Source organism: Podarcis melisellensis (genome assembly GCF_964234715.1).
Source record: "Podarcis melisellensis genome assembly, chromosome: 15".
In the NCBI taxonomy this organism is placed as follows: Eukaryota; Metazoa; Chordata; class Lepidosauria; order Squamata; family Lacertidae; genus Podarcis; species Podarcis melisellensis.
In genome coordinates, this window is record NC_138532.1 from 10,944,071 (window position 1) to 10,972,061 (window position 27,991).

At 43.6% G+C, this 27,991-nt stretch overlaps 2 protein-coding genes across 5 annotated transcripts in view; both read left to right on the forward strand.

Moving 5' to 3' along the window:
• FEZ1 (fasciculation and elongation protein zeta 1) overlaps positions 1-27,991 on the forward strand; it is a 186,277-nt gene that overhangs the window by 103,602 nt on the left and 54,684 nt on the right. The gene's annotated exons all lie outside the window — the stretch shown is intronic.
• ELMOD3 (ELMO domain containing 3) lies at positions 378-27,982 on the forward strand. Of its 4 annotated transcripts, none has more exons than XM_081891118.1 (11): positions 378-484; positions 2,848-2,925; positions 4,811-4,880; positions 6,528-6,593; positions 13,161-13,252; positions 15,699-15,822; positions 17,577-17,699; positions 18,836-18,966; positions 21,863-21,939; positions 25,296-25,423; positions 26,623-27,982. In XM_081891118.1, exons 1-11 carry the CDS (start codon positions 470-472, stop codon positions 26,844-26,846), a joined length of 1,128 nt encoding a protein of 375 aa, XP_081747244.1. In that variant the 5' UTR covers positions 378-469; the 3' UTR covers positions 26,847-27,982. The 4 variants fall into 4 exon arrangements, with proteins under 4 accessions (XP_081747244.1, XP_081747246.1, XP_081747245.1 ...); XM_081891119.1 differs by lacking the exon at positions 378-484 and adding an exon at positions 549-679; XM_081891120.1 differs by lacking the exon at positions 13,161-13,252 and having other exon boundaries at positions 428-484.

Below are 27,991 nucleotides of genomic sequence, written 5' to 3' on the forward strand. Positions count from 1 at the left end.
CTTGAGTGTTTGGTTTTTAAAAATTAGCTAATGCGTGATACAAAACAATCGGGTAAAGAGTGAAAGGTCTCTCTCCACTTCTCAATTCGGAGTCTTTTTCACTGTTCGTTTTACATTTCGCGAGAGACGCTTTTGTCGTGGGAGCTCACTCTTGATCATGCACAACAACAACCTTCCGCAGGGCTACCGGACTGGGCAATCGGGCAAGCTCAATCGTACTGAGCAGAGCGGAGCAGCAGACACGTGCCCCCGCCACGCAGCTGACTTTCCGCGGCGGAATGAAGAAGGAAAGGCTGCTCTGTCCAATCCGAGGCCGCTGGGACTACAACTCCCGGCATGCAAAGGGACGCGCACGCGCGTTTGCCTGTGTGGGTGTTACAGGAGGGGGGGTTAGCAACAGAGCACAGATTGGAGGAAAAACTGAGGTGGGGGGAGGGGGAAGCCCGTCGTTCGGTCCGGCTTGTCGGGGATGACGCCTCCGTGGGTGCGTTATTTGTGGGGGAGATGTGTGGGGAAGGGCAGGGGAAACTGAGGGAGGCGGGGGGGGGGCGTGACGCGCGACTGCGAATGTGGGAATGAGTAGACACGTGTCACTACCTATGCAACTATGTCACTGTAGAGGGGGAAGGGGGCGTGTACGGGCTTGTGTGTGTCTGCGTGCGTTACCCTTCCTTCCCAGGTATCTGACCTTAAGGAAAAGAGTAAAAAAAGGGGGGGGGACGGCAGGACAACCGTATTGGTTTGGGGGCCATGGTGGGCGGGGATATATTTTTGGGGGGTGGCAAGTAGGACTTATTAGTTTGGGGGCCACAGTGGGAGGGGCTGTTTGAAAGGGGAGGGGAGTAAAAAGGGGGATCAGTTTTTTTGGGGGGGAGGGGTGGCATGGTGGGGGGCGGTTGTCCAGTTTTGCTGAATTTAGATTGGCCTCATAGCAGCCAACGTCTTTTTCTGAGGAGGCTTGTTGTGTTCACTGTGAAATTAGTGGGTATATTTTGTGGTTATGCACAGGGCTATTTTTCTAGGGGTGGAGGGAAAGGGGGTGCCAGAACTCCTTGTGAACACCTCCGTCGTTCTCTTAAGAATGGCAATGGTGCCCACCTGAGAGGTGCCAGGGCTGAGTTTGGGTTGCAAAAAAAGGAAAAGAATCCCTGGTATGCATGTCCCTCAGAAAGCCAAAGAAGCGATTGGTAACACTTTTATTTTTCTCTTCCTCCCTTCTACCAGAATTAGCCATCGAAATGGTTGGCATGGATATTCAAGTACAGTGGTACCTCAGGTTACATACGCTTACAGACTCTGCTAACCCAGCAATATTACCTCAGGTTAAGAACTTTGCTTCAGGATGAGAACAGAAATCGGCACGGCAGCAGCAGGAGGCCCCATTAGCTAAAGTGGTGCTTCAGGTTAAGAACAGTCTCAGGTTAAGAACGGACTTCCGGAACAAATTAAGTACCTAACCGGAGGTACCACTGTAGTAGGAAGCAACCTGAAGGCCATGTGTGCACCTTCAGATTGCCCGATGCAACTGATGCTTCTCCAAGGCTTTTATTTTGCCCCCTTTGCCTTCCTCCTGCCTGCTGTTCAGCACATCTTACTACAACACAGAGGGGAAGCAGGTTGGAGAAATTGCAACTGTTCTTTTCTGTTGTTAAAAAAATGGGTGTGTGTGTTTGAAGGTAAGCTGCAGATCTCCAGATGAGAAGCTTGTACCTGCTGGTTTCTGCCTGTGCAGTTGTTAAAAGCATAGGTGCAGTAGGAGTGAAAATGTTCCCCCAAAATGTTGAATACTGTATTCATGCAGAAGCTCCTAGGTTGGAGAGTGTAGCTTCCAATTTCATCTGGTGGAACACTACACTTTTTGCAATGTTGGGAACTGCAAGTTCAGTGGTATGTACTGAACCTTTGGAAAAATTAGGACATCTGTATGTATTAGGGGAAAAAAACATGTCATTGTGGTATGAGAGATAGTGGCTAAGAGAATGAGATATAGGAAGCTGCAGTTCAAATCTCACTTCAGCTGTGAACTGAGCTGGGGAGGGGGCTTAAGATAAGCTACCTTCTCTGGACCTTAGTCTTCATATCTGTAATATGGGGATAACAACACTGGGCTAGATGTCTTGCAAAGGCCTACTAAGATAATATACTCAAAATGAGCTTGATGTTTAGCAAACAAATATCTGAATCAGGAATGGGGAACCTCAGGATTCCCAACTCAACATCATGTGTGGTTGGGGACGAAGAGAGTTTTAGTCTAGGAGCATTAGGCAGGATGCAGGTTGCCTACCCCTGATCTAAACTTAACGATTGTCTAATATGCTTTATGTTTTGGGGTGGAAACTCTGTATTCATTTTCTTTGATAGAAAAATAGGATGCAAAGGAGCTTAGGGCAGCTTTTGTGTGGTTACCAGCTGGTCCTGTGTGCAGCCATCTGCTTTGGTTTGTGGATGTGGAGATGTTCTCTTTCATTCAGTATAAAGCAGGTACACCTGCTTTCATCTGAGTACTCTTGGAGGGTGTTTGCATGAGTGGCATCACTCATCCACTCATACATAAATATTCTCCCTGCCCTTTGTATTCAACCACCACTCCTTTGTTCTTAAGTTGGTCCCCCAAGACTAGGTGACCAGATAGTGGTTTTTGGCCCTGCGCAATTCGCCCTAAATCCAAAGTGTGGTTCCTTGTTCTTTAGTTTCTGTTATGTTAAACAACTGACAAATGTTCCCCGGTACAGCTCTGCATAAAGCTTAACCATGTTCTCCATTTCCTCATAGAAACCTGGGTGCCTTTGGGACTCCGAGATGATAATTCATTCTCTGGTGACTCTATGATTTCATTGTTTCCATTAGGGTATGAACCGATGCAGCACTGGCAACTACCAGAATGAAGAACAAGTGGTTTCTTTTCCAGCGTACAAAGCTTTGCATGTAAGTGTAATCTCTTAACTGGCCAAGGCGAGATTTGAACTGGAGACTTCCTGGCCTGCACTGTTGGCCGCTATGCTGCACCAGCTCTTCAGACAGCCGATCCCTATATAGCACCACAGTTGTAGTGTAGTGTAACCAACATATTTAAATCTGCAGTAATGGAATATTAATAAGGAATTTTGTTTCTGCCAGCATAGTAAGGTGTGTATTTTTAATTGCACTAGTTCTGCCTTCTGTGCTGGCTGGAGCTGATGGGAGTTGTAGTCCAAAGGATCTGGAGGGTGCCATGTTGGGGAAGGCTGCGCCAGTGCAACTAATAGTTTGCTTGTAAATATGCAGATGTGGTATTTTTAAGCAGGCACCCTTAGTAAGGTAAAGGTAAAGGGACCCCTGACCATTAGGTCCAGTCGTGACCGATTCTGGGGTTGTGGCACTCATCTCGCTTTCTTGGCCGAGGGAGCCGGCGTACAGCTTCCGGGTCATGTGGCCAGCATGACTACGCCGCTTCTGGCGAACCAGAGCAGTGCACGGAAAAGCCGTTCACCTTCCCGCCGAAGTGGTACCTATTTATCTACTTGCACTTTGATGTGCTTTGGAACTGCTAGGTTGGCAGGAGCAGGGACCAAGCAACGGGAGCTCACCCCGTCGCGGGGATTCTAACCAACGACCTTCTGATCGGAAAGTCCTAGGTGCTGTGGTTTAACCCACAGTGCCACCCGCGTCCCTTGCACCCTTAGTTGTTCTTCGGAATTTTAATGGAACGTAGAGTAGGAGGCAGCTTAGATCAGCCTATTTCTATAGGAGGCAGACAGCTATTGCTCCTTGTGGTCAGTCGTACCTTCCCCAAAACCTTGAAGGGAAGCCTCTTATAAAGCACCTGCAGCCTTTGAAATGGCAAAGACATTGATACACAAGTGCACTGTTCACAATGTCTATAGCACTTTTCAATGTAAAGTCCTTTGCAATAATAATAAAAAAGAAACCCAGCTTTCCATTCGTTGGTACTTACAAGGCAACTTAGCAGCAGTATAGCATGCTGCTGCTGAAAAAAGCCACATTATAAAGATTACTGCTGTGATCACAGCCAAAGCCAGCCAAATGATTATCTAGTGTCCTCTGAAATAGTTTCCTGTCACCTGAACCCTATTAATGAGGTAGCCATCTAGGATGAGAGTTCCACAATTTAGGTGCTACCATTGAAAAGGCCCTGTCTCATAGAACAGCATAATCTTACGTTTCACGTGACAGGGGGAGACGGATGAGGGCACCAAGTATGATCTAAGTGAGTGGATAGAATCATGGGAGAAGCTGTCCCAGCCCCAAACCACTTAGGACTTTAAAGATCAAAATCAGCGCTGTGCATTGGGCGTAAATGCCTACCAGACACTGGTGCAGTTGACATAAAACTGAAATACTGCACTTTATGTGGGCGGCTCCAGTCTTGCTCCCACAGTCTGAACCAGTTGCTATTTCTAAACACTTTCCAAAGGCAGCCGCATGTGCAGTAGTCTCGTCTGAATTAATGTTATTAGGGTATGAGTGACAGCAGCCAGAGCTATATCACAGCAACACATTTGGGGGCAGTTCAGTCTAAGAAATAGTGGTTGGAGTCCTCATTCTCCCACCCAGCCCAGTTAGCTCTTCCATGCTAGTATGATTTCTTAGCTGCTTCCGCCATCGCTTAGTTGTCTGCATGGAAATCGGCGGACAGGATGGCACCAATTCCAAAGCTGACTTTAAATTGAAGCTGGCGGTAGCAATTTGCCAAGTAGCCCCGATCTCAGCCCAAAGGCATTCAGACGCATTAGCCTTGACAATATTTTGCAGAAGTCCGTCAACAGGTTAATGTGGCATTTTACATTCTGATGACTTCTCCCTCTTTCAGATTTCTGCCTTGAAGCAGAATGGACTCTTGCAGTCTCTGTCAGCAACACCCAACGGGTGCAGAGAAGCAGGTATGGTTCCAGTTAGCTGAATGTTCCGCTGTGAGTTCTGTTTCTTTTCTGATGAAATGGCACACCGAAGGAGCTATAGTCATCATCCTGTCAGCAACTGGGTCATATACCTTTGATCCCACTGAGAAGATTGTTTTAATTCTTCGGGTGAGCTTAACCAAACCATCCTTTGCTAATTTAGCTCCTGTGTTAGGAATCTGATGCTCCTAAGCAATATTTTAATCCTGGATGTTATTTTGACTGGAGTGTGGGCAGGGTTATGGGCATCATTGTATTATTATTATTATTATTATTATTATGGGTATTTTATTGTAAGCTGCCATAAGGCATTGTGGAGAGGTGGAATCCAAAATTTCAAAGTAAGTAAGTGTTGCCCTTGGGTGAAACCTAGTGAATGTTACTGTTGGAGGCATTATGCCTCTGAATGACAGTTTCCGGGAATTGTTACTGTGGAGAGGCCTGTAGGAATTTGGTCCTGTTTGTGGAATTCTTATATGCATTTGTTTAGCCACTGTGGGTACAGGATGCTGGACAGCAGGTCTCTTTTTATGTTATTATGATATTTAATGAGAAAGTTGTGTACTTACAGCTTTTGATCATAGCAGATAAGTCAAACAACTTGTTTGCTGTGAGTACAAAGCCTTCATGATAGTAATGGGGAGCGGTCACCATTGGCTGTGGGTGGGTGTGTTTGCATCCATTGAAATACCCGTGTTTCAGAGTTTGATTCACATAAGATCGAAAACACAGTCTCTGCAGCTTACAGTCTGAAAGACACAACTACGAAAATGAGGGGTGGAGAGCTGAGGAAGCCACAAATTCAGGCACCAGTTCTTAAAGTTACGAATGACTAGCTTGAATGGAAACAGCTGTGGAAAAGTGGCAGCTGAATGGAACTGGTCTTTCAGATCCAATGGCATGGACCCCATTTTCCATCTCTCCCTCTGTTGCTGCCTGATGGAATGGCTGCTGCTAGGTGACAGTTAAGGAAGAGCCCAGTGGAGCTGGCCTCTTGGTCAAGTCACTGGAGTTGGCCCTTGATTCTCATCTCTTCCTCTCAGTGGTGTAGCATGGGTTGCTAGAACCCGGGGCAGTGCAAGTGTTGCGCCTCCCTGGTGAACCGGGCAGCAAGGGGGCACATGTGGAGCCCGCACAGAGGGGGAACGGAGCCTGTCTACAACAGACTCCTCATCCGCTGTCTCTGTTCACCTGACCACTTGCCGCTGTGCCTCAAAAGCCGGGGCTCCATACCTGTCATGGAGGAAAGACATTAGCTGCTATCCAGTGCAAGCAGATTGCCTTAGGAACATAAAGTGTCTTATGCAAAGTCTGACCATTGATCCAGCTAGTTCATTATTGTCCACACTGACTGACAGCAGCTCAGTCAAGGTTTCAGACAGGGGGTCTCTCCCAGCCCTCTCTGCATATGCCAGGGATTAAACCTGGGATCTTCTGCATGCAGAGAAGATGCTCTGTCACTGAGCTGTGGCCTTTTCCCTGGCTTGTCGCACAAAATAGTCAAAATTTATTGTCAGTCAAGGCAAGGACTTATTTTTTCAAAAAAAGGAGCCGCTTTTCACCTTAAAACTGCTCTTTTAGAAGCGGTTCCATGTTTTGTCTCGTCTCTCTCTTTCTCTTTGTTGCTAGATATTAGTGAGGAGGTTCTGCGAGCTCGAGAAGAATGGGACAGTGTGGCAAACATCCATTCGGAAGGTATGAAAGCAATGACATTTCCTTTGCCGTTGGGACCAGTTAAACATGGCAATAGATGAATTTAGATGACTGTAAGAAAAGCAAGTGCTGGAGGTACTGTCAAAGAGCAGGAAACATGTCTAAGAATAGTATGTGGTGGGTGTGAAAATGTTGGATGTGATTCAGTCTGGGAATTATCAAGTTCTAAAGTATTAGCTATGTATAAGTTACTAGTGCTTCAAGTATTTTGTTCAGTCAATTAAATAAGCTGCTGCTTACTGGTATGTTTAACGCTATGATAATGGGGGAAACTCGGTACTCATGAAAAACCTAGTAGGCAAACTCAGGTGTGATTTTAACCACGTTTGTTGAACAAACCAGGATCAGTCTCATAAATGAGCAAAGTAACCATGGTTTGCTTTGTATCATTGTCACATGTCTTGGGGCATGGCATCGAAACAAATGGGGATAATGGATTTGAACGTCACAAGAAACCTAACACAGATACTATAGTTAGCTGGGGTGGGTTTGGACATACAAACAAACCACAATTAAGCTAAACAAACCATGGATTTAGTGTTCTATACAAACCATGCCTGCATGTGCACTATGCAATCATTCTTCCACCATGGCATTTCTGAATGTGTGTGTTTGTGTGTGTGTACACATACACTTACTATATGCTTCATATTCAGATATATATATATATATATATATATATATATATATATATATAAATAAATTTAATGTGGAGGGCAGGGAGAACTGCATCAGGATTAATGTTGCTTCAACCCTCTCAAATCTACCTTCAAAACTTCTGGATGGCAACAAATTTAAATGGACCAATAGCATTGTTCTTTATCAATATTTAGGTATAGATTTTTTTTATTAAAAAAATAAGATGTACAGTTATTAAAGGCAGACAGAGTCAGACCCTGCGACCATGGAATATGTGAAGAGTGAATTATCCAGAGTTCATAAATTGAAATGGGCCAATGTTAAAGGTGATAATAAGGGGTCTTGAGAGAGTAAAAGTAAAGGGACCCCTGGGGTTGCGGCGCTCATCTCTCTTTATTGGCTGAGGGAGCCGGCGTACAGCTTCCGGGTCATGTGGCCAGCATGACTAAGACGCTTCTGGCGAACCAGAGCAGTGCACGGAAACGCCGTTTACCTTCCCACTGGAGTGGTACCTATTTATCTACTTGCACTTTGACGTGCTTTTGAACTGTTAGGTTGGCAGGACTTGAGAGAGTACATAAGACTATTTAACAGGAAAGCTTAAAATATAATGAACATACTTGATAATAGCTATTTTAAAAAAGGTAAACTTCCTGGTCCATGTTGAAAAGTGTGCTGGGTTAGCTGAAATTGTGGCAGACTTTTTTTTTGTTATTAAGACCAGAATTTCAGAATGGGATTCTAACCGAACCTGTGGTATGTAAACTGAAGCTCTGCTTTTTATGAAGAAAGGACTGCAGGATTAAAGTGGCTTCATTCTTTAATTGATTGTAGAATTAAAGGTTAAGATTACAGATTGCAGCCTTAATGAGATTGCGGTGAGGCTTCCTGCATAAAATCCTATCGTTTCCATAAAAGAGCAGGATCTGAAATCTGCCTCTGGCCATATTATAGGCACCATTTCAGGCTGACACTTCTCGGTGGGGGAAAACCAATTGTAGGTAACATAATTTACTTAACAAACACAACCAAGTACATGTTTGAGTCAATCTAGTCCTCTTGCTTAAACATTTATTGTGCTTTCCCCAGCTCTGATACCAGGCATGCTTGTTAAGAACGTAAGAACCTTGCTGCATCAGGCTACAGATCTAGGTAGTCCAGTTCCCACATCCCAAATTCCTCTGGGAAGCTCACAAGCAATGCAGGAAGACAGTATCCCCCTCCTGCTGTTGTTTTCCGGCAACTTCTCTGCAGAGAGGCACACTGCCTCTGATCCTGGAGGCAGCTTTTCACCTCCTGGCCCTTGATAGACTTATCCATGCATTTGTCTAATCCTCTTTCAAAGCCATCTTAAGTTGATGGCTGTCACCACCAACTTTGTAGCGGCAAACTCCACTGTTAGCTGTGTGAAGAAGCACTTCCTTTTTATCTGTCCTTAATCTTCTACTTTTCGGCTTCCTTGGAGGACTCCAGGTTCAAATGTTATTAGGAAGGGAGAGAACTTCTCTCTCCATGCCCTGCAGAATTGCAATAACCATAAGTGGGTTCACCCTCATATGCCAACTGGAAAAAAGTCCAATAGGGCTTAACTTTTAAGTAAATGGGCACGTAATTGGACTCTTAGATAAGTCAACTAAGTAGAGGTGAAAGAAAGCTCCTAGTGGTGATTTATTTAAGCAATGCTGCATGAATGCACTTTGGAGTTTTACCTTCTTAAAGGTCTTTTTTTCCTATTCCCCCCTTTTTGATAGAGGTGTACTTGATAGATGACCCACTATTGAAACCTTCGCTTAATTTACCTTCACTTACTATCTGTGAGAAGAGCAGGAAAGGTATTTTGAAGAGGGATCACAGAGTGGTTTACAGTATAAAAACACAAAAATGCATACCCAATACCCTGTAGGTTCAGCCTGGTTGACGTGTAAGATCCTGACTCCTATTGTCAGTCAAAGAGGACATTTATGAAGGCATTGCAAGGCCAGTGCAATACAACCCCAACCGCAAGTACTTGAGGGGTAGCACACCAAATATGACAAAAACACAAGCATTTATACATTTGCAAGAAACATACATGTATGGTGACACTTCCTTCTGCTAGCTTCTACTGGTTTAATCACAAGGCACAACATCTTCCTTATATTTCCCACCTTCCTTTGTTCTTAACAGTTAAGGCAATAGCGCTTGCATGTTGTTCTGTGTACCTAGGCTCCCTTGCACCCTCAGCAAGGAGATGTATCAGTGCTTCCAAAGCTGGGAGAGACCATGGCCAGAAACTCAAAAGGTTTGCTTTTTGTCGCCTTTCGCGCTCCGTCAGTGACTTCCTCTGCATCCATTGGGGTTGGGTCTGCTCTGCTCTGTCAGTGCACCTGCCTGCCTCCCTTCCCTTTTCCTCCTCCTGCAGCTCTTGCCCACTGTCTCCTCTCTCTTCCCTCTGAGCTCTGATGGGCGCTCCACTCGCACTTTTAATAGCGCCACTGGCTGATTGGAGAGGGGGGTCCTGCAAGGGCTGCTGTGATGGCTCACACCAGCAACTGGATTCCTCTGCTGAGGCAGCCAGAAAGAGCCTGTGCACCTCGTCTGGCCTCGCAGAGCAGCAGAGGAATGACCTGGGGAGTTCATGTGGACTGGCAGGCAGACCTTTAAAGCTCTATGTGGCCTAGGACCCACGTACCTACGGGACCGCCTCTCCTGGTATGCCCTACAGAGGACCTTAAGGTCCACGAATGACAACATTTTGGAGGTCCCAAGTCGCAAAGTGGTTAGGTTGGTCTCAACTAGGGCCAGGGCCTTTTCAGTACCGGCCCCAACTTGGTGGAACGCTCTGTCCCAAGAGACTAGGGCCCTGTGGGACGTGACATCTTGTCGCAGGGCCTGCAAGACAGAGCTGTTCCGCCTGGCCTTTGGGTTGGACTCAGTCTGATCCTTATGTTTCCCTCCCCATATGGTTTTCACTTTTAAAACGAGGCTGCATTTTAAGTTGCATTTTAACCTATATTTTAAATAGTTTTTTTTCTTTTTCTTTTTTTCTTATTATGTTTTTACTGAAATTTTATTGGTGTTAGCTGCCCTGAGCCCGGCTCTGGCCGGGGAGGGCGGGGTATACATAAAATTTATTATTATTATTATTATTATTAGCCATGTTGAGCCAAACTGGAATGGAGCAATTTTTGTGCCTTCACCCTTGGCAGAGGCCAACCTAACTAACCCCTAGGTACGCCCCTGCTCTCATGGTTCTCTTGCAAACTCAGCCCTTCTCAAACACATTTCAATTTCCAGTTTTATTATTTCTATAACAATAACATAATAACAAGCAAAACAAGAACCCTGCTCCTGATTGTTTAATCAGCCAGAGGACTGAGAGATGAGGACTATTTTCTCCTGGCTCCTAAATATCTGTAATGAAGGCACCAGGTGAACCTCCCAGGGGAACTTAGCTCTCTCTCACACACCCTGGCATTAAAATTGTATTGCTTGCCTTTTAAAGAAGAAACATTAAAGTTGCCCGAGACCAAAGTCTTGTTGCTTGCGTCGCTCTCAAAAGTTCTTGCTGCGGAAGTTAGAACTCAGTGGTCTTTTGCAAAGGAGAACACACAGGCTCAGCCGAAAGCTTCCTCTTGCTGAAAACGGTAAGAGAGTGATCTAAACAACAAGGACTCCTGCTGAACGATGCTTTAGGTTGTCTCTTCTCTGCTTCCACTTTCTCTATGGTTTCAGCTCAAAGGGTGAGCATGGAGGGTGTGCGCTCCTAGTTTCCCTGTCTCTGAACACAAAACGGTGCTGCGTTTGTTTCCATGCTCACTTATGTAATGCTGAGCAAGTTGCACACTGTAATCTACATAAGTGTATTAAGCAGCTTGAACCGGAAATCATAGTCATTTATCGTTATGTTAAGATTTGTAAAGTTATTTATTTCTTTTTCCTTTGTGAAAAATGAAAGATTTTTTTAAAAAGTTTTTTTTAAAAGGCCACACAAAGGTGGCCTGCAAACAAAGAGTAATGTGACCAGCCTACAAGCCTGTGCAGCCCAGATAAGCCTGCTGTGCTAATTCGTCCTGAATTACTCTGAGCATATCTATCAGTTTTGAGGCTTCTGAAAGGTCAAGTGAATGACATCAACTGCATGTTTGTGTCAAGATACGTATGCTTGATAACTATCATCTATCCATCCTATCTATCTATCTATCATCTATCTATCTATGTATCTATCTATCTATCTATCTATCTATCTATCTATCTATCTATCTATCTATCATCTATCCATCCTATCTACCTATCTATCTATCTATCTATCTATCTATCTATCTATCTATCTATCTATCATCTATCTATATCTATATCTATCTATCTATATCTATCTATCTATCATCTATCTATCTATCTATCTATCTATCTATCTATCTATCTATCTATCTATCAATCATCTATCATCTATCATCTATCTATCTATCATCTATCTATCTATCTATCTATCTATCTATCTATCTATCTATCTATCTATCTATCTAATCTACCTACTTACCTGCCTACCTATCCACATACACACATAACAGTATTTATATTTATATATTACATTATATATTACCATGTTTATATATAAAACCTGCCTGTAAGATATATATTTATACATAAAACCTGCTTGTTGAAGCAAACGTCGAGATAAACCAAAGCTTGCAGTTTGCATTGTGCTGAATTCTAGGCAGTAGAGTTGATTATCTTCAGGGCATTAGCAAATGATTAAATCTGAAATAAGATCATAGATTTGATATGATGGAATATGACCAAAGAACCTTGATGATTGTTTGTGGATTCTTCCACTGTTTCAGAAAGAATCATTATTTTGTAGAGCTGTGCTTCACTCCTATCATTCATATCCCTCGCTAGGGCTAAACTAGGCACAATTTTAGCTGTGTGAATGCAATTAAAGTGCACAGTTTCTGTTACATGAATAGTATTCCTGGGAAGCTTGAGCATCCTTGGAACTATGAAGGTGGGGTTGGGAGATTGTAACTCTTTCCTTCCCTGCCACAGTCCTACAAAATCTGCCTCTCCCATTGTCAATGGAAGCTTCCCTTGAAATGTAAATAGCAGCTTCGCTTGGACTATGTCAGGGAGAGAGTTAAACTTCCCCCACTACAGTTCCAAGGCTGCTGAAGCTTTCCCACAGCTATTAACATAACAAAAACAACACAGTTAATTGCATTCATGCAATTAACATTACCCTGCCCCATAGTTCAGCTTTCAAAGGTTTGAGACTAAAGTCCAAACACATTTTCCTTATTTGTAACTGATCCAACCCCCTGATTGCTTTCATTGCCTCATTTTCTATCTTTTCCCAATTGACAGTATCCTTTCTGAAATGAGACAACCAGACCTGCACATGCCATTTCAAATGGGGTTGCCCCGTTGATTTATATAGGGGCATTATGATTCTAGCAGTTGTATTTTTCATCCCTTTCCTAACGATTCCCAGTTATGAGCTTGCACTACTACAGTACGAGCTGACATTTTGATTAAGTTATCTGCTTACAAGCATAAGACCTTTTCAGACAAATCAGACCCCATCAGCATATGTGTGAATGTTAGATTTTATTTTTCTCACTGTGTGCATCGCTTTACACTTACATATGTTGAATCTCATCTGCCAATCCGTTGCGTCTTCACTCAACTTGAAGAGATCCTTGGCTATAACTAGGTGTTATTGGCAGACTTGGCAATGCTATTGTTTCTCCCTGGTTCCAGATCATGTATGCATGAGTAAATAAATATAACACAAATTCCAGTACAATACTTCTTAAAAATAGGTGGCTGTTGTTTTTTAAAATGTTGTTTTAATATTGTAAGGCTCCACTGGGAGGAACAGTGGGATGAACATGAATTAAACAAATGCTCTTCTCTTCTTTGTGGCTGTAGGAATTGTGGAGAGGCCTCTAGGGCCAATACCCTTAATCTCTTTCAATGAAGCATTGCAATACTTCCAAACAGCAGATCTCTCAGACTGCAGGGTATGTATGTGCCAACTAGGATTGATTTGACAGCCATCCTGCTTAAATATTTTAGGCATTGAAAATGCTGCATTGATGGTTCCTGTTTGGCTCTTAAAGCACTTCCGAGGTACTTTATTCCTATTTCATTTTGTCAGGGAGAGATAGAGTTACCAGAGCCCAGGAGCTTAAATCTCCATGATTTAGCTAGTTCCCCTCCTTTCCACCACCCCGTCTCCTTTTTCCTAACAGAGACAAGTGAAACTCGGAAAATTAGAATATCGTGGAAAAGTTCATTTATTTATTAATATTAAATGAAATCAGCAAAGTGCTCCAAAATCTCCTGGTAGATGGCAGCGTTGACCCTAGACTTAATGAAGCACAGTGGACCAACACCAGCTGATGACATGGCTCCCCAAATCTCTTTTCTGATGAAAGCAGCTTTTGCATATCATTTGGAAACCAAGGACCCATAGTCTGGAGGAAGAATGGGGAGGCACACAATGCCAGCTGCTTGAAGTCCAGTGTGACATTTCCACAGTCTGTGTTGATTTGGGGAGCCGTGTCATCAGCTGGTGTTGGTCCACTGTGCTTCATTGAGTCCAGGGTCAACGCAGCTGTCTACCAGGAGATTTTGGAGCACTTCATGCTTCCTTCCACAGACGAGCTTTATGGGGATGCTGATTTCATTTTCCAGCAGGACTTTGGCACCTGCCCACACTTCCAAAAGTACCAAAACCTGGTTCAATGCCCATGGGATTACTGTGCTTGATTGGCTAGCAAACTCGCCTGACCTGAACCCCATAGAGAATCTATGGGGCATTGCCAAGAGACAGATGAGAGACATGAGACCGAGCAAGGCAGAAGAGCTGAAGGCTGCTATTGAAGCTTCCTGGTTTTCCATAACACCTCAGCAGTGCCACAGGCTGATAACATCCATGCCACGCCGCATTGAGGCAGTAATTGATGCAACAGGGGCCCAAACCAAGCACTGAGTACATATGCATGCTTCTACTTCTCAGAGATCCAATACTGGTCTATTTACAATCCTTGTTTTGCTGATTTCATTTAATATTCTATTTTTCTGAGATTGTTAATTTGGGGTTTCATCAGCTGTATGCCATGATCACCACAATTATAACAAATAAAGGCTTGACATATCTCGCTTTGCATGTCATGAGTCTATCTCATATATTAGTTTCACCTTTTCAGATGAATTACTGAAATAAACGAACTTTTCCACGATATTCTAATTTTCCGAGTTTCACCTGTATATAGGGCTGTAACGTGCTGGGTTCTAGGCTATAGGTTTCTGTAACAGGAGAGTTTAGATGTTTTCAAGTTATTTGTGCTTCAGAATCCCTGCCTATTGACATAAAGCAGGTCCTCTAATATAGCTATATAGATATAGAATTATTGCCTATAAGTAAATTAACAGTTATTATTTCCATTAACCTCAACTGAACGAAGCACGCTTAAGAGCCAAGTTAAATGGTTGAAGGATTGTATTGTTAGGTGTCTGCATCTAACCAGGCAGAGGGCCTTCTCGGTAGTGGCACTCGCCCTCTGGAATGCCCTCCCATCAGATGGCAGACAGATAAACAACTATTTGACTTTTAGAAGGCATCTGAAGGCAGCCCTGTTCAGGAAGGTTTTTAATGGTTGATGTCTTATTGGCTTTTAATATTTTGTTGTGAGCCATTCTTGAGTCAGATGGGTGGCCTATTATTATTATTATTATTATTATTATTATTATTATTATTATTATTATTATCTGATATAGGGCACTGTAGTAAAATTTACTTTCTCTAAGGGATTTAAAGCACCCACAAGGCACAAAACAAAACCATACAAACAAGTATTATTATTATTTTTAAAAATGCACCTATCTGATTCAAAACCACCCAGAAACATCACAAAAGATAAAACAGCAAAATGAGCAACAAGATAAAAATATCTAATGGTAGTAAAAAGATCTTAGGTATCACCAAATGGTCCATGAAAATAGAATTTGTCTGATGCCTAAAAGATGGCAGTGAGGAAAGCCTAGGCAGGTATGCTTAAGGAAGGAGTTCCAGATTTTGGTTGTCACCACAGAAAAAAAATCCTCTCTTTGGCAGGGAAACAGGAAGAAGGTCTACTAAGGGTAATGTCAATCCACAGCCAGGTTCAAAGTGGTCCTTTTTGTTACCTAGCTCAGAGTATGAGGGAGATCAGGCCAGGATTTTGCCTAGGAGAAAACTATGACATGAAATGTCGGTTGCACATAATGCATAGATTGCCTGCCAGGAGAACGCTCCTTGCCAAACTGAGTTTGGAAAAACAGCAACCCTGGAAGTCAATGAAGATCTATGATATGGTCAGTTGCAGCAGTGGTCTGTTTCCCTTTTCTCAGCAGTGTTGTTAGGGAGGACTTTGCCTATGTACCATCACACTTTTAAATTCTTTCTAACTTTCCTGGTTTCAGAAAAAGATTCAGCCAACAGTGCGAAGGAGAGGACTGGCCGCCGTTGCCCATTTCCTTTTCGGCCCTCCCCGTCTCCACCAGCAGCTGCAAAGTGAGAGGGACTTAGCCTTGGCGATAGCCCAGTGTAAGTTTTGCTTCCTGTGGCTGCGGATAGCATCTTCCCAGTAGCCGGTTTTCTGACTGTCCGCCTACTTAATATTGCCATGTCTTAAATATCTGGAAAGGGCTGCAGCTCTTGGGAAGAGCATCTGCAGAAGAAGGCCATGGGTTCAATCCTTGGCATCTCTGTGAAAGATTCCTGTGGAAAACTCTGGACAGCCACTACCAAGTTAGTGTAGACAGTACTGAGCCCTATAGAATGATGGTCTGACCTTTGTATAAAGCTTTTTTATCCAGTCCTGTGAAGTTGGGCTGGGGAATCTCTTGCCCTCCAGGTGGACTCCCAGCTCCCATCATCCCTGACCATAGACCAGGCATAGGCAAACTCAGCCCTCCAGATGTTTTGGGACTACAACTCCCATCATCCCTAGCTAACAGGACCAGTGATCAGGGATGGTGGGAGTTGTAGTCTCAAAACATCTGGAGGGCCGGGTTTGCCTATGCCTGCTATAGACCATGCTGGCTGGGGTTGATGGAAGCTGGAATTTAGCAACACCTGAGAGATTGCAGGTTCCGCGTCCCTGATATAAAGTCACAGCAGACTGCTTCTATATGGCCTTTGTTTTCTCTAGCCCAGTATTCCCTGCTTTTATTGGCAATAGCTCTCCCAATGGTTTGGGCAGAGGTCTCTCTCCCTGCTGCCTGAGATACTTTCGTGACCCTGCAGTCCCAACTCCCCATCTCTGGGAGAGGAGGTGGTGTCTGGGTGGGAGAGGCAATTGTCACCAGAAATGGCTCTGGGTGTCCCCACTGGCCTAGAAGTTGCAGCCCAAGAGGAGTACCTTTGGCCAGCGCCTCTTCAGCCTGTGGAGGTTGTGTTGCTGTATTCCAACAGCCAGTTCTATTTAAATCTAGGTTGACCTGCTGCTGAAGTACAGTGGTACCTTGGTTCTCAAAATGAATCTGGTCCAAAAGTCCGTTCCAAAACTAAAGCATCCCAAAACCAAGACACGCTTTCCCATAGAAAGTAATGCAAAATGGATTAATCCGTTCCAGACTTTTAAAAACGACCACTAAAGCAGCCATTTGACATGAATTTTACTATGTAATGAGATCATTGATCCATAAAATGAAAGCAACAAACAATGTACTGCAGACACACAATCAATCCATCAGTAGCTGAACTGGGCTCCACACAGTCAGAAAAAACAAAAAAAAAAGAGAACCGCCAAAACAAAAACTCAAAATAAGTAGCAAAAACAGATACACCTCAGCATAACACTCAAAACGGAAGTGTGGCACTCAAAGCTGAGCATGTTCAGCTTCCAAAAAAAGTTCGCAAACCAGAGCACTTCCAGGTTTGCAGTGTTTGGGTTCCAAGTTGTTTGAGTACCAAGGTACCACTGTAATGTGATTGGAGCCTGCTGATCTGTCTCTTCTGCCTGAACATCACATGGATGCAGGCAGGGTGCTGCCTGCTTGGCCTTGACCTTCCTGCGTTGCAGTGGGTGGGACTGCATGACCCTTGTCCCTTCCAGTTGATTTTGCCTTTTCAGAACCTGAACCTTGCCTTGTTTCGGATGGTCTTGCTGGAGCCTGACCTTGGTCTTAGTTGATTTTGCCTTGCTTCCTTTCCTCTTTGCACTCTTCCTCACTCAAGGCCACTGCTTGGCAGAGAACACATCTTTATGCAAAGATGCCAAGGATTAAACTTGGGCTTTATGTATCTAAAGTAGAGACTCATTTAAGCAGAGAAAATAAGTTTATTTCCCTCAACAGGTGGCTTGGATAACAATGAAAAAGTGCACATGAGGATCCTGCAAACGATTTACAAGAAACTAACGGGGTCCCGTTTTGATTGTGCCCGTTATGGAGCCCATTGGGAAGACCTGGGATTTCAAGGTATGGAGGAAGTACATGAACAATATTCTTCATACGAGCTTGGCATGGTATGACTTTTGCTTCTGCTGTAACATGTGGAAGAGGAACATGCATTTTTCCCCAGGAAAGATCTATGGGCCGCTCCTATCTGGCATGCTGTACATTTATTTGCAGGGGAAGGTCAGTGAGTTCCCTGTTTGCAAGATACAGCAGACGCCTTTAAAAAGCTGCTCACACTTCCCTTTTTTGACACTTTATTTGAAATAATCCTCAAGAACCACTGTAACATTTCAAAAACCCTGAATATTTTGAGTTTGGGTAGTTGTCTTATAGGCCTGCTTCCACAGACATTATATACGTGATTTGTAAGGAGTTTCTTATTTAACATTCTGTTATATTTTAATACTAACATCACATTACCTTGGAGGGAATGGGAGTTATTTTATTTATTTTAAAATGTATATATCGCTTTACAGATTGCAAATGCAAGTATTCAGCAACAGATACAGGACAAGATACAGTGAAAGCAGGTGAAACACTTTGGGGGCTGCTTTGACTGCTGTCCTGTATCAGTTGTTGAATATGGGAAGCAGCATCAATAAAAACAAGGATGCAGCAACAGGCAATAAACCCATCTAATTAAAAACTTGGGAGAAGATTGGGGTGCCAGATGAATGTCTCTGGGAGTCCTTTCCACAACCGGGGTGCCAATACTTTGTTTCCATGCGCCTTGCCTCAGAAAGTTGGGGCATTTGAAGAAAGACTTCTGAATAATTTGAGTGGGCGACTTCATTCAGGGAGTAGATGGTCTTTTTTAGAAAGCTTGGTCCCCTATTGCATTCGCCTTGGAGATAAGCTGTAACTCACAGGCCAGAACGTTTCATTCCGTAATTCAGATCACCGTTTTCCTGTGGCTTTCAATTTGGAGTCATTCAGGTATGGTTACATAACGGAAATGATGTATTGGGTGCTCATGAGAGAGAGCGTCAAGTTTTCATCAGGCCACATTAATTTTAGCATTGCCTTTCTGGGTTTGCCTTGGCAATTAACAATCCTCTAATGTAGCTTTATGCATGCAATCATTCACAAATATGGCCTGTGTAAGAGCGTTTATTGCCTTGGCTTAACTGTCTCTCTCTGTGTGTTTTATACTTAAGGGATGGATCCTGGCACAGACCTACGTGGGACTGGAATGCTAGGATTAATGCAAACACTATATTTTGTAATGGATTCTCGGATATTACCCGTAGCTCGAGAGATTTTCAAGTTATCCCATCACGAAACACAGGCACGTTTCCTTTTTCTGAGCTCGGGTTTTTGAAATGTTATTGAAAACCTGTGGGAGAGATAACTTTGCAAGCCTGGTCTCCTACTGGTTATAACAGAAGGCCTTTATTTTTTTACAGCCTAAATCATCAGCTTGAAAGATTCCTAGTGTCGACTGCTTTTGTCTGAACTGCCTCCCAGAAATGGTTCGGTCCTTTAACTACATCTCCTTGGACTACATGTTGGGAGATCTCATGTTCTAATAATTAGGGTATTTTAGTCTCTAAAAAATCCATGCCTGTAATGGCAAAGCACAGTTGGCCATTAGCTCTGAATTCAGCCATTTAATTTTTTCATCTCTCCTTTCCTTCTACTCTTCCCTCCCCACCCCAATATAATCTTATTCCCGTCTGCCATACTATGCACCCCCATAATGTTTCCAGTATCCAAACAATCTCTGGCTGAATCTTTCAGGAGCCTTTGGCTGTGCTTTGTAGATGAGAGGGATGATGAACCTGTGACGCTCCAGATGTTGTTGGATGCCTCAGTCCCAGCCAGAATGACGACCACTCAGGGATGGTGGAGATTAAAGTCCAGCAACATCTGGCGTGCCACAGGTGTCCCACCATTGTTTTAACTATCCAGTTTAGATTTTACTACCAATACTTGAACCTTCAGCCTGAAACCTTCTTGTTTGAACTGCTTTCTGATCCAGGATTGAGGGTATTTGCATAAAATTTTGATGGGTTATGCTGCTTTCTTTGAGTGGAAGTTTGGGCATTGGCCTTGAGAATCCAGGCTAGGTCTTGATAGAAATGCAAATGGCCATATGGTATTAGTAGGTATATCTTAGATTGACCAAGGCAGAGATCTTTTTGCAGTAAAGGTGGCATTAGATTTCTTTTCTTTTTTGAAGAGGCTGGTTGATATTTGTATGTTCAGTACAACAACGTTTCGTGCTGAAATGATATTGCTTGTATTTCTCTCTCCTCCCCTTTCCCCAAATAAAAATACCAATAAATTATTGGGGGAGAATAAAATAAATTTAAGCACCACCTTTTCCATTAGCTTATTGAAAGGCATTTCTGGGAAACAGGGTGGAAACTAATGCATAATAAGATGCTGAAATGTAGCTGATGCTCCCATTGTGTCTCGAGGCTTTTGCTAAAATTGGTCCCACCAGAGGCTTTTGGAGGTCCAGAAAAAAGAGCCATTAGCATCTCAGCTGGCAGTCTGGTGGAGCCTTTGTGAACATGGTGCCTTCCAGACCAGCTGTGCTGATGGGAGTTTTACCTCTTTTACCTTTCAAGCCCAAAACTTCTGAAGGTCGTCAGGTGTAGCATATCTTTTTATGTTCCTATTTGGCAGGTCAGCTACGCTTGGTGGGTTTATGATTTGGTACTCCCTGCTCTTAACAGCATTTTCCCAAATTGTCTTACCAGTACTTTTCCTATTGACGTGAAGTTAGTATTCTGCAAACAGCCTAACTGGAACCTTGCTGCTCTTTAATTTACAATAAATTATACCAGGGTACTAGAGTTTTCTTGATTTCTTTTTGGTTCTGTGATTTGGGTTTTGTGTGAGGAGTTTGCATTTTTAATACTTATGCTTCGTTAGGAAAGCAGAATTGGTTCAGGGACCCCCAATGGAGGGAAGCAGAAGAACAATGAGGTCCTGGGACCTCTGCTGGATGATCTTGAAATTCCTCTCCCTTTTCCTCTCAAAGGCCCACCCCAGTCCCTTTCCCATTTTCTAAGCAAGTTGAGGAAGTACCAATAATCACAAAGGGTGAAAACATGATTTTAATCACATATCCGCTCTCTTCCAGTATACTACAACTTACTATGTTGTGAATGCAAATAGGCAAAGTCAGTAAGGGATGGCAGGGGTAAGGTTTTGGGACTGCAGTGTTATTTGCTTGTCAGTCAGAATGGTCAAGGGCATGCTGTATAGTCCAGGGCAGGCATGATTTGTTCTTGAGGGCGGCAGGTTAGCTTTGGAGGTGGCTTTGCACACTGTTGTGTCCTTCCAACACCTTGCTGCTGCTCCCCATCATCTGCCGCCTGAAGCCGCTGTCTTACCATGCCCAATGGTACAGCTGGTCCTAAACAGTGGGCAAGAATGACAGAAAGCCAAGCTCTGAAGGGTTTGATCCAGACATAGCTATGCTTAGAGTTAGATAAACTGAAAATGTAATAGACAACAATTTCAATGGGTCTGCCGTGAGACTATGTCTGGATTCAACTCTTATTGTTAATGATTATTTTAAAAAATAAATACTGTATGTAAATCAATAAAACTAAAGTTCGGTTCTGAAAAGCAGAGGAAACAGAGCAAAGGAACAGAGAAGAAGACTTAGCCAAGCGAGGTCTTCTCCTAGGACTCGAGTTGCTTGGACCAAGAAGCAAGTTCTGAGGGTAGAACATTAAAAGGCCCATTGAGAAGGATTGGTGCTTGGGGTCAGCTGACGGGATGTTGTAAGATGCTGTGTTCTGCACTCTAAAGGCACCACTTAGGTTGCAGTACCAGTGTGTCAGGTTTGTGGTTGAGACAGCACCAGTGAGACAGCAGCTAAGATACTAGAGCTGGGACCAGAGCCTTGCTCTGAGATGTTTTGAACAGAGAAAATGCCACAACTTCAGGTCAAATGGGTCATACTTGATTTTTTTATAAAAGCAACAAAGCAAATCTGCATATCTGTTGAAAGGATTCATAATCTAAAACCAGAACATGTTGCCTGAATTTGACTCGCTTCTTAAATGTAAGGTCAAGTAGAGAAACTGACCCAAATCTCTGTGTAGGGGTTTCATTCAGGCATATATAAGTGAGCTAAAAAGAAAAAAGCAGTATGAATTTTACTTCCTATTAATTAGGGACAGGGCACACTTTTTAAAAATGTATTTCCAATTCCTTTACAGAATTTCCCTTTCTGTGTGATGTCTGTCAATATTACTCGTATTGTAATCCAAGTACTGAGGGAAGAACGCCTTTCCAGGTGAGTTCGTTGCAGATCTCTTTTATTACGGATGGCATGGTAGAGCTGTGTTCAAGTTGTTGCCGCTCTTTTCCTTGCTATGGAACCATGCAGCTCAAGAAGAATGAAAACATTTACATTGGCGTGGAAATTAAGTACCGCTTCCGTAAAATGTTGGGAATATATTGAATACATTTTTTTTGAAAAATTCCACGAATACAGAAGATCCAGGACTGTAAGCATAACTGACAGGTCAGTCAGCTAAATTGAGGGCCCACTGCAAGCTAGATCCTTATCTACTCTTACCCCGTGTGAGCCAAATTTGATAGGAGGTGGGCCATCCTCCTGTCATTCAGCCAATGCATCCCTGTGAGAAATTTGATCACACAGCTGATCCCTGCAGAAAGCAGGCACCTCCACTCCTCAGATGATGTTTTCCCCAGTAGGGGACGCAGGTGGCGCTGTGGTCTAAACCTCTGAGCCTCTTGGGGTTGCTGATTGGAAGATCGGCGGTTCGAATCTCCATGACAGGGTGAGCTCCTGTTGCTCTGTCTCAGCTCCTGCCAACCTAGCAGTTCGAAAGCACACCAGCGCAAGTAGATAAATAGGTACCACCGCAACGGGAAAATAAACGGTGTTTCCATGCACTCTGGTTTCCCTCACGGTGTTCCATAAGCGGTTTTGTCCTGCTGGCCACACGACCCGGAAATCTGTCTGTGGAAAAACGCTGGCTCCCTCGGCCTGGAAGCAGAGATGAGTTCTACACCCCATAGTTGATTTCAACTGGACTGAACCATCCAGGGGTCCTTTACTTTTACCTTTCCCCCAGTGCTCTCCATTGTGAAAGAGGGGGATGGCAAAGCTGAATAGGGCTTGCAGCTTGAAAAACAAGCCTTGCTATATTTTTGGTTTACCACTTGTGGTTAGTTTGAATGGTAAATCACGACAAATCATGCACTGTGTGTGTGTGAAGAGTCCTGGAAGACTTGCTCTCTGCCTTGCAAGTTTTTTCCACCTGGCCTGGTATGGCAGGGCAGGGTCCTGACTGACTCCAGCTACAGAAGCTGAGGCTGTTGAACACACTTCGGCTGGGATGTTTGGGGGTATTTTGTTGGGGTGGAGTTGTTGCTGGTTTTTTTTTTTTTTGTATCTTCATTTTAGATCTTGCGATTTATGTGAAAATTGTGCATTTTTTGATGTTTCATTTATTGTTTATGACTACTTTTGTTCTGTTTTTTTTAATGTAGTAAGACAACTTGAGCATTTGAGGCACATTCACGATTAAACCATAGTTTATGACATGGGGCATGCTGATGTTTTGGAGAGGCATTTGTACCCCAAAGCCACGCATGCTTACTTTGGAGTAAGCCTCGCTATGTTTGGATGGGCTTACTCGTTAGTAAGGAGGCTTAGGAATGCAAGTTTTCAGGGGGGAGTGCATTGCTGCAAATGTGGCACGTAGCAGGAATCACACCACTTACTGACGCTTGGGTTTTAAAGTGACTTAAAAAAATGTCTCTTTAAAAGCAAACTAATTCAGGGCAGCTCATGGGTAGGATATTACTTTGGGGGTATAATTTTGTGGGGAATTTTATTTAGTGGTGCCTTGGGGGTTATGATAAATGAAGGCCAATGAAAGGGAATTGATGTGGAGCAGAAGATGGGGGGGGGGAATTAATTGGGAGGGGGAATTGAAGAGGAGCTGCTTTAGGTCTTTGTGCGTTTGCTTCAAAGCTTTGTTCTGCTCGGGGGGGGGGGGGATTTTACACATGCTCAGTGCCCGAGATGCCAGACTTTTTGAGAACAAAATGTGACAACCCTATTCATCCTCTTCCAAGATGTGGAAAGACTACCTCCTTCCTGCCAGTCCGTACTGCAGAAATTGGTGACCATTTTTTTGTCAGTTCTGGAAAAGGGGAGGAGGAAAGATTGCCAGGAGGGCACTTACAGAATTAAAAGCAGCCTAGAATTCCTTAGTACCATCAAACCTAACACATTTATTGTTGCCTTAGCTTTTTGTAAGCCAAGATCTTATTTCTTCGGATGCATGCATTGTACCACGTGGGTTTCATAGTGCTTCATGTACACCTGGTATTGTAGTGACCCTTACTGTGAGCCTCCAAGGTAGACCTGTATTATTATCCCCACATGTGGCCATGGCTAGCACACATAATAAAAAGCAAAGGACCCCTGGATGGTTAAGTCCAGTCAAAGGTGACTATGGGGTTGTGGCACTCATCTCTTTTTCAGGCTGAGGGAGCCGGCGTTCGCTCACAGACAGCTTTCCAAGTCATGTGGCCAGCAGGACAAAACCACTTCTCTCCCCCCCCTAATTTTTATTAAATTTCCCCAAATATCTTTAACATAATACAGCTTAACAATATTTCTCCTTTAAATCTATATCTTATCTGAGTTAACTTCCCTCCACCCCTCTTCTGGCTTCGCTACATTGCTCTTGCTTAAGTGTGATTACTATATATACATTCTATTAGTGTCTATAATTCCTTAATAAATTTTTGTATTATACTTTGGACATACATTATTACAATACAGCATTACATCTTGTGGTCTACCCAAATGTTTACAATAAACGTTATGAGTTTTATTTAAGTCCTGTGAGTCTCTTTATTTATGTACAGTTTTCTCTTAAGTATACCATAAATTTGGACCATTCTTTTTGGAATTTCCCATCGTCCTGCTGTTGGATTCTTCCAGTTAGCCTTGCTATTTCCGCATACTCCAATACTTTCTGTTGCCATTCTTCAATTGTTGGGATATCCTGTTGTTTCGATCTCTGTACGAGGAGTAGTCTTCCTGTTGTTGTGGCATACAGGAAGAATTTCTGATCCTCCAACCAGAGCGCATGGAAACGCTGTTTACCTTCCTGCCACAGTGGTACCTATTTATCTACTTGCATTGGCATGCTTTTGAACTTCTAGGTTGGCAGGAGCTGGGACAGAGCAACGGGAGCACACCCCGTCATGGGGATTCAAACCGCTGACCTCCTGATTGGCAAGCCCAAGAGGCTCAGTGGTTTGGACCACAGCGCCACTCGCTGGGCCATCATCTCAGGCTTTCTTTTGACATGGGTGTGTGTGAACTCCCCCTTGTTTTACCTTAAATTCCAGAGGAGTGTTGTCTTTCCCCCCCAGCAAAATGAAATGTTTCTTGGCAAGCGAAGGCATGCTCTTAGTGACGGAAATGCAAGTCTTTGCCAGCCAATATGGAGTGACATTACTGAGCCAGATCGACCAGAAGTCTGAATGGTATAAAGCAGCTCCTTGTGTGTCGTTTCCCTTTTGTCTTTTCCTGTTAATAAGGCCCAGTGATAGGAAAGATGACCCTGGCAGTAAATTTGTTGTACTTGTCTCTTTCAGAGAGTGTAATCGAAGGCAGCAAGTCATTGCAGTGCTAAATGATTTGTACGTGGCTGTATTTTTACGCCTCTTCAACATCTGGAAAGCACAACAAAAGACTATTTCCGACTCTGGTTTTGTTCTAAAAGGTGGGCTGTTTTAGTCCTGTTCAAAAGAAAGAAAATATATAGTATAACAATTCCTTGTTCCGTGCATGTATGTTGCTTTATGAGAGAGCTGATTGCCATGATCAGTCTCATGTGCGGAGATAAATGTTTGTGTCGTTGATTCTTGAATATGGTGCTGCAGGCAAATGCTATGTGTCAGTTTATAACTGGGCAAGTAAAGCAAATGTGCTGGCATTTGTTGAATTTGCATAACTGAAGCTAGGTCTGACGCCTAATTAAAGAAATTCTAGCTGATTAATCAGGTGTTTTAATTAATTAAATAAATCTGCCTAAGTTTGCATATTCCTTATACAGTCCCACAATTCTTTTTGAGGAAAAGGAAAAGGAGGTATATAAATGTAATAAATTATATGTGTGTGTGTGTACAGGCACTCTCTGCATGCGCAGAATTTCTGAGCTTTCAGTTGTACTTGCATCTTCAAGCTAGTGCATCTTCAAAGCTCCTGCCTTCTGTTAAAAATCAGGACTCCAAAATGTGATTCTTGGATTGCCACATGCTGCACCCAGTATTGAATTCTGTGTTTGCAAGATGCAGTCATGAACCTGCAGAACACTCCCCTGACCATAGCTGCTTAAAGAGACTGGAAGAATTTGGAAAGCAACTTTTTACTTGGCTTCTAGACTCCTCTCCAAAATGTCATTTTCATAGCCGTGCAGGTTTGCAGTACATTTTCTCCATGTTCTTCTTCATAACTTTATAAACCTTTACCCTGATACCAGCACCAACCCTGCACTTGGCTTAAAAAGCTCAAAAGTGGCCTTTACTCACAGGGAAGGTAAGCTGGAAGTCAAAATGGCTAACCTTTTTCCAACCCGGGTGTCTTGACTTCTTCAGAGCATGTTCCTACCAGATACAGTGACACCTCGGGTTAAGAACTTAATTCGTTCTGGAGGTCTGTTCTTAACCTGAAACTGTTCTTAACGTGAAGCACCACTTTAGCTAATGGGGCCTCCCACTGCTGCTGCACTGCCGGAGCACAATTTCTGTTCTCATACTGAAGCAAAGTTCTTAACCCGAGGTACTATTTCTGGGTTAGCGGAGTTTGTAACCTGAATCATCTGTAACCTGAAGCGTATGTAACTCGAGGTACCACTGTATCATCTCTCTCTCTCTCTCTCTTTCTTTCTCTCTTTCTCTCTTTCTATTTTTCTTTTTGCAGAAGTGGAGGCATTTGCTAAAAGAAACCCGAAGCAGCTGCTGAGACATTTGGAGACTTACATGAACGGGATTTCGCTTTCAGCAGGGGAAGACGGCTTTCAGGCCAACGCTTTCACCTCGGAAGTTCTCGGTTCGAACCTGAACTCTGTGAGAGCTGACAGTAAGGAGCTGAATTTTACTGGAGTCGGTGACCTGCCGACGTCGGAGAGAGAGCAAGACAGCTGATCCGGTCCCAGGGAAATGGGGAAAGTCCTTCTACATGATAAGTCGACAAAGCCGGTTGATATGGTCTCTTAGTGGCTCTGTGGCCCGGCTGCAGAAAGGCTCACAGGGAGGGCTGAAGGTCTTTGAATGCTGCTAAAGTAGAAGTGCGGGGGCTTCAGTTTGGGCCAGAGGCGCTAAGCAAGGTATAGCGAGAGCCCCAGGGGTGGAGTCTGGGTTCAAGAGCAAACTGCTTCAATTCTACAACGAAGCAATCTGGGCAGGATCCATTCATCCCGGTTAGTAGCACTAAAGCTGTGAAGCTGACCTTTCTTTTGTTGCGGGAGTGTATATCTAAATTTCCAAATCCTCTCGCACACTGAAAACAAAAGTTTTCTTCCTGTTCCCGAGGTTTGTTAGAGCTAAGAAACCTATGTTTATGCATTGCTGAATGCGAGCTAATGTGAGCCTTGAGCTGCTGCAACCAGAGGCTACAATTCCTTCAGTTAGGATTTTTATTATTATTATTATTATTATTACTGGGGAACGTACGAGACACAAAGCTGTTGAATCCCTTTTACTCCCGTCAACTGGGAAGCATCGATTTCTCAGTTGATGTGCACCTGCTGTGACATATCAACCCACAGGATGTGTATGTGTGTGTGTGTGTCTTTTGTTTTTTAAATGGGATTGTCAACAGGAACCACTGAATGTGTACTGAAATTGTGAGCACCCGACTTATATGCTATTGAGGGTGCTCACAGACAACCAGCAATGACACAGTAGTTGTGTGAAAAGGTACCATATGGCGGCTGCAACTGCAAGGTGAGGCATTGTGTGGCTTTTAACCATCTGGAAAACCCAGTGGTTACTACACCTCTGTTTTCCTGGATGGCTGGGGTGGTGAGGAGGGATGGTAGCCGTGGTACTACTAGGCTTACCATATGACTGGCTAACATAGGAATGACTCTTGTAATGTGGTGGAGATGGCCACACAGAGCTTTTCAGCAGCTGACATGTGGTGCCCAGTGACTCATTTTCACCCTGCGATAATCTCCTTCGGACGTCCTGTCCGGCGTACCAGCTGTATTGTATGTAAAGTTGTAGCCCTGGCTGATACTGGGCTTTTCCATTAAACTTACTACAATCTTCAACCCTAAGCTATGTGT

Coding starts and splice junctions, on each gene's coding strand:
- ELMOD3 (XM_081891118.1), top strand. Junction 15,823..17,576: donor AGCCTTGGCGATAGCCCAGT/GTAAGTTTTGCT, acceptor TTCCCTCAACAG/GTGGCTTGGATAACAATGAA. Junction 25,424..26,622: donor CTCTGGTTTTGTTCTAAAAG/GTGGGCTGTTTT, acceptor TTCTTTTTGCAG/AAGTGGAGGCATTTGCTAAA.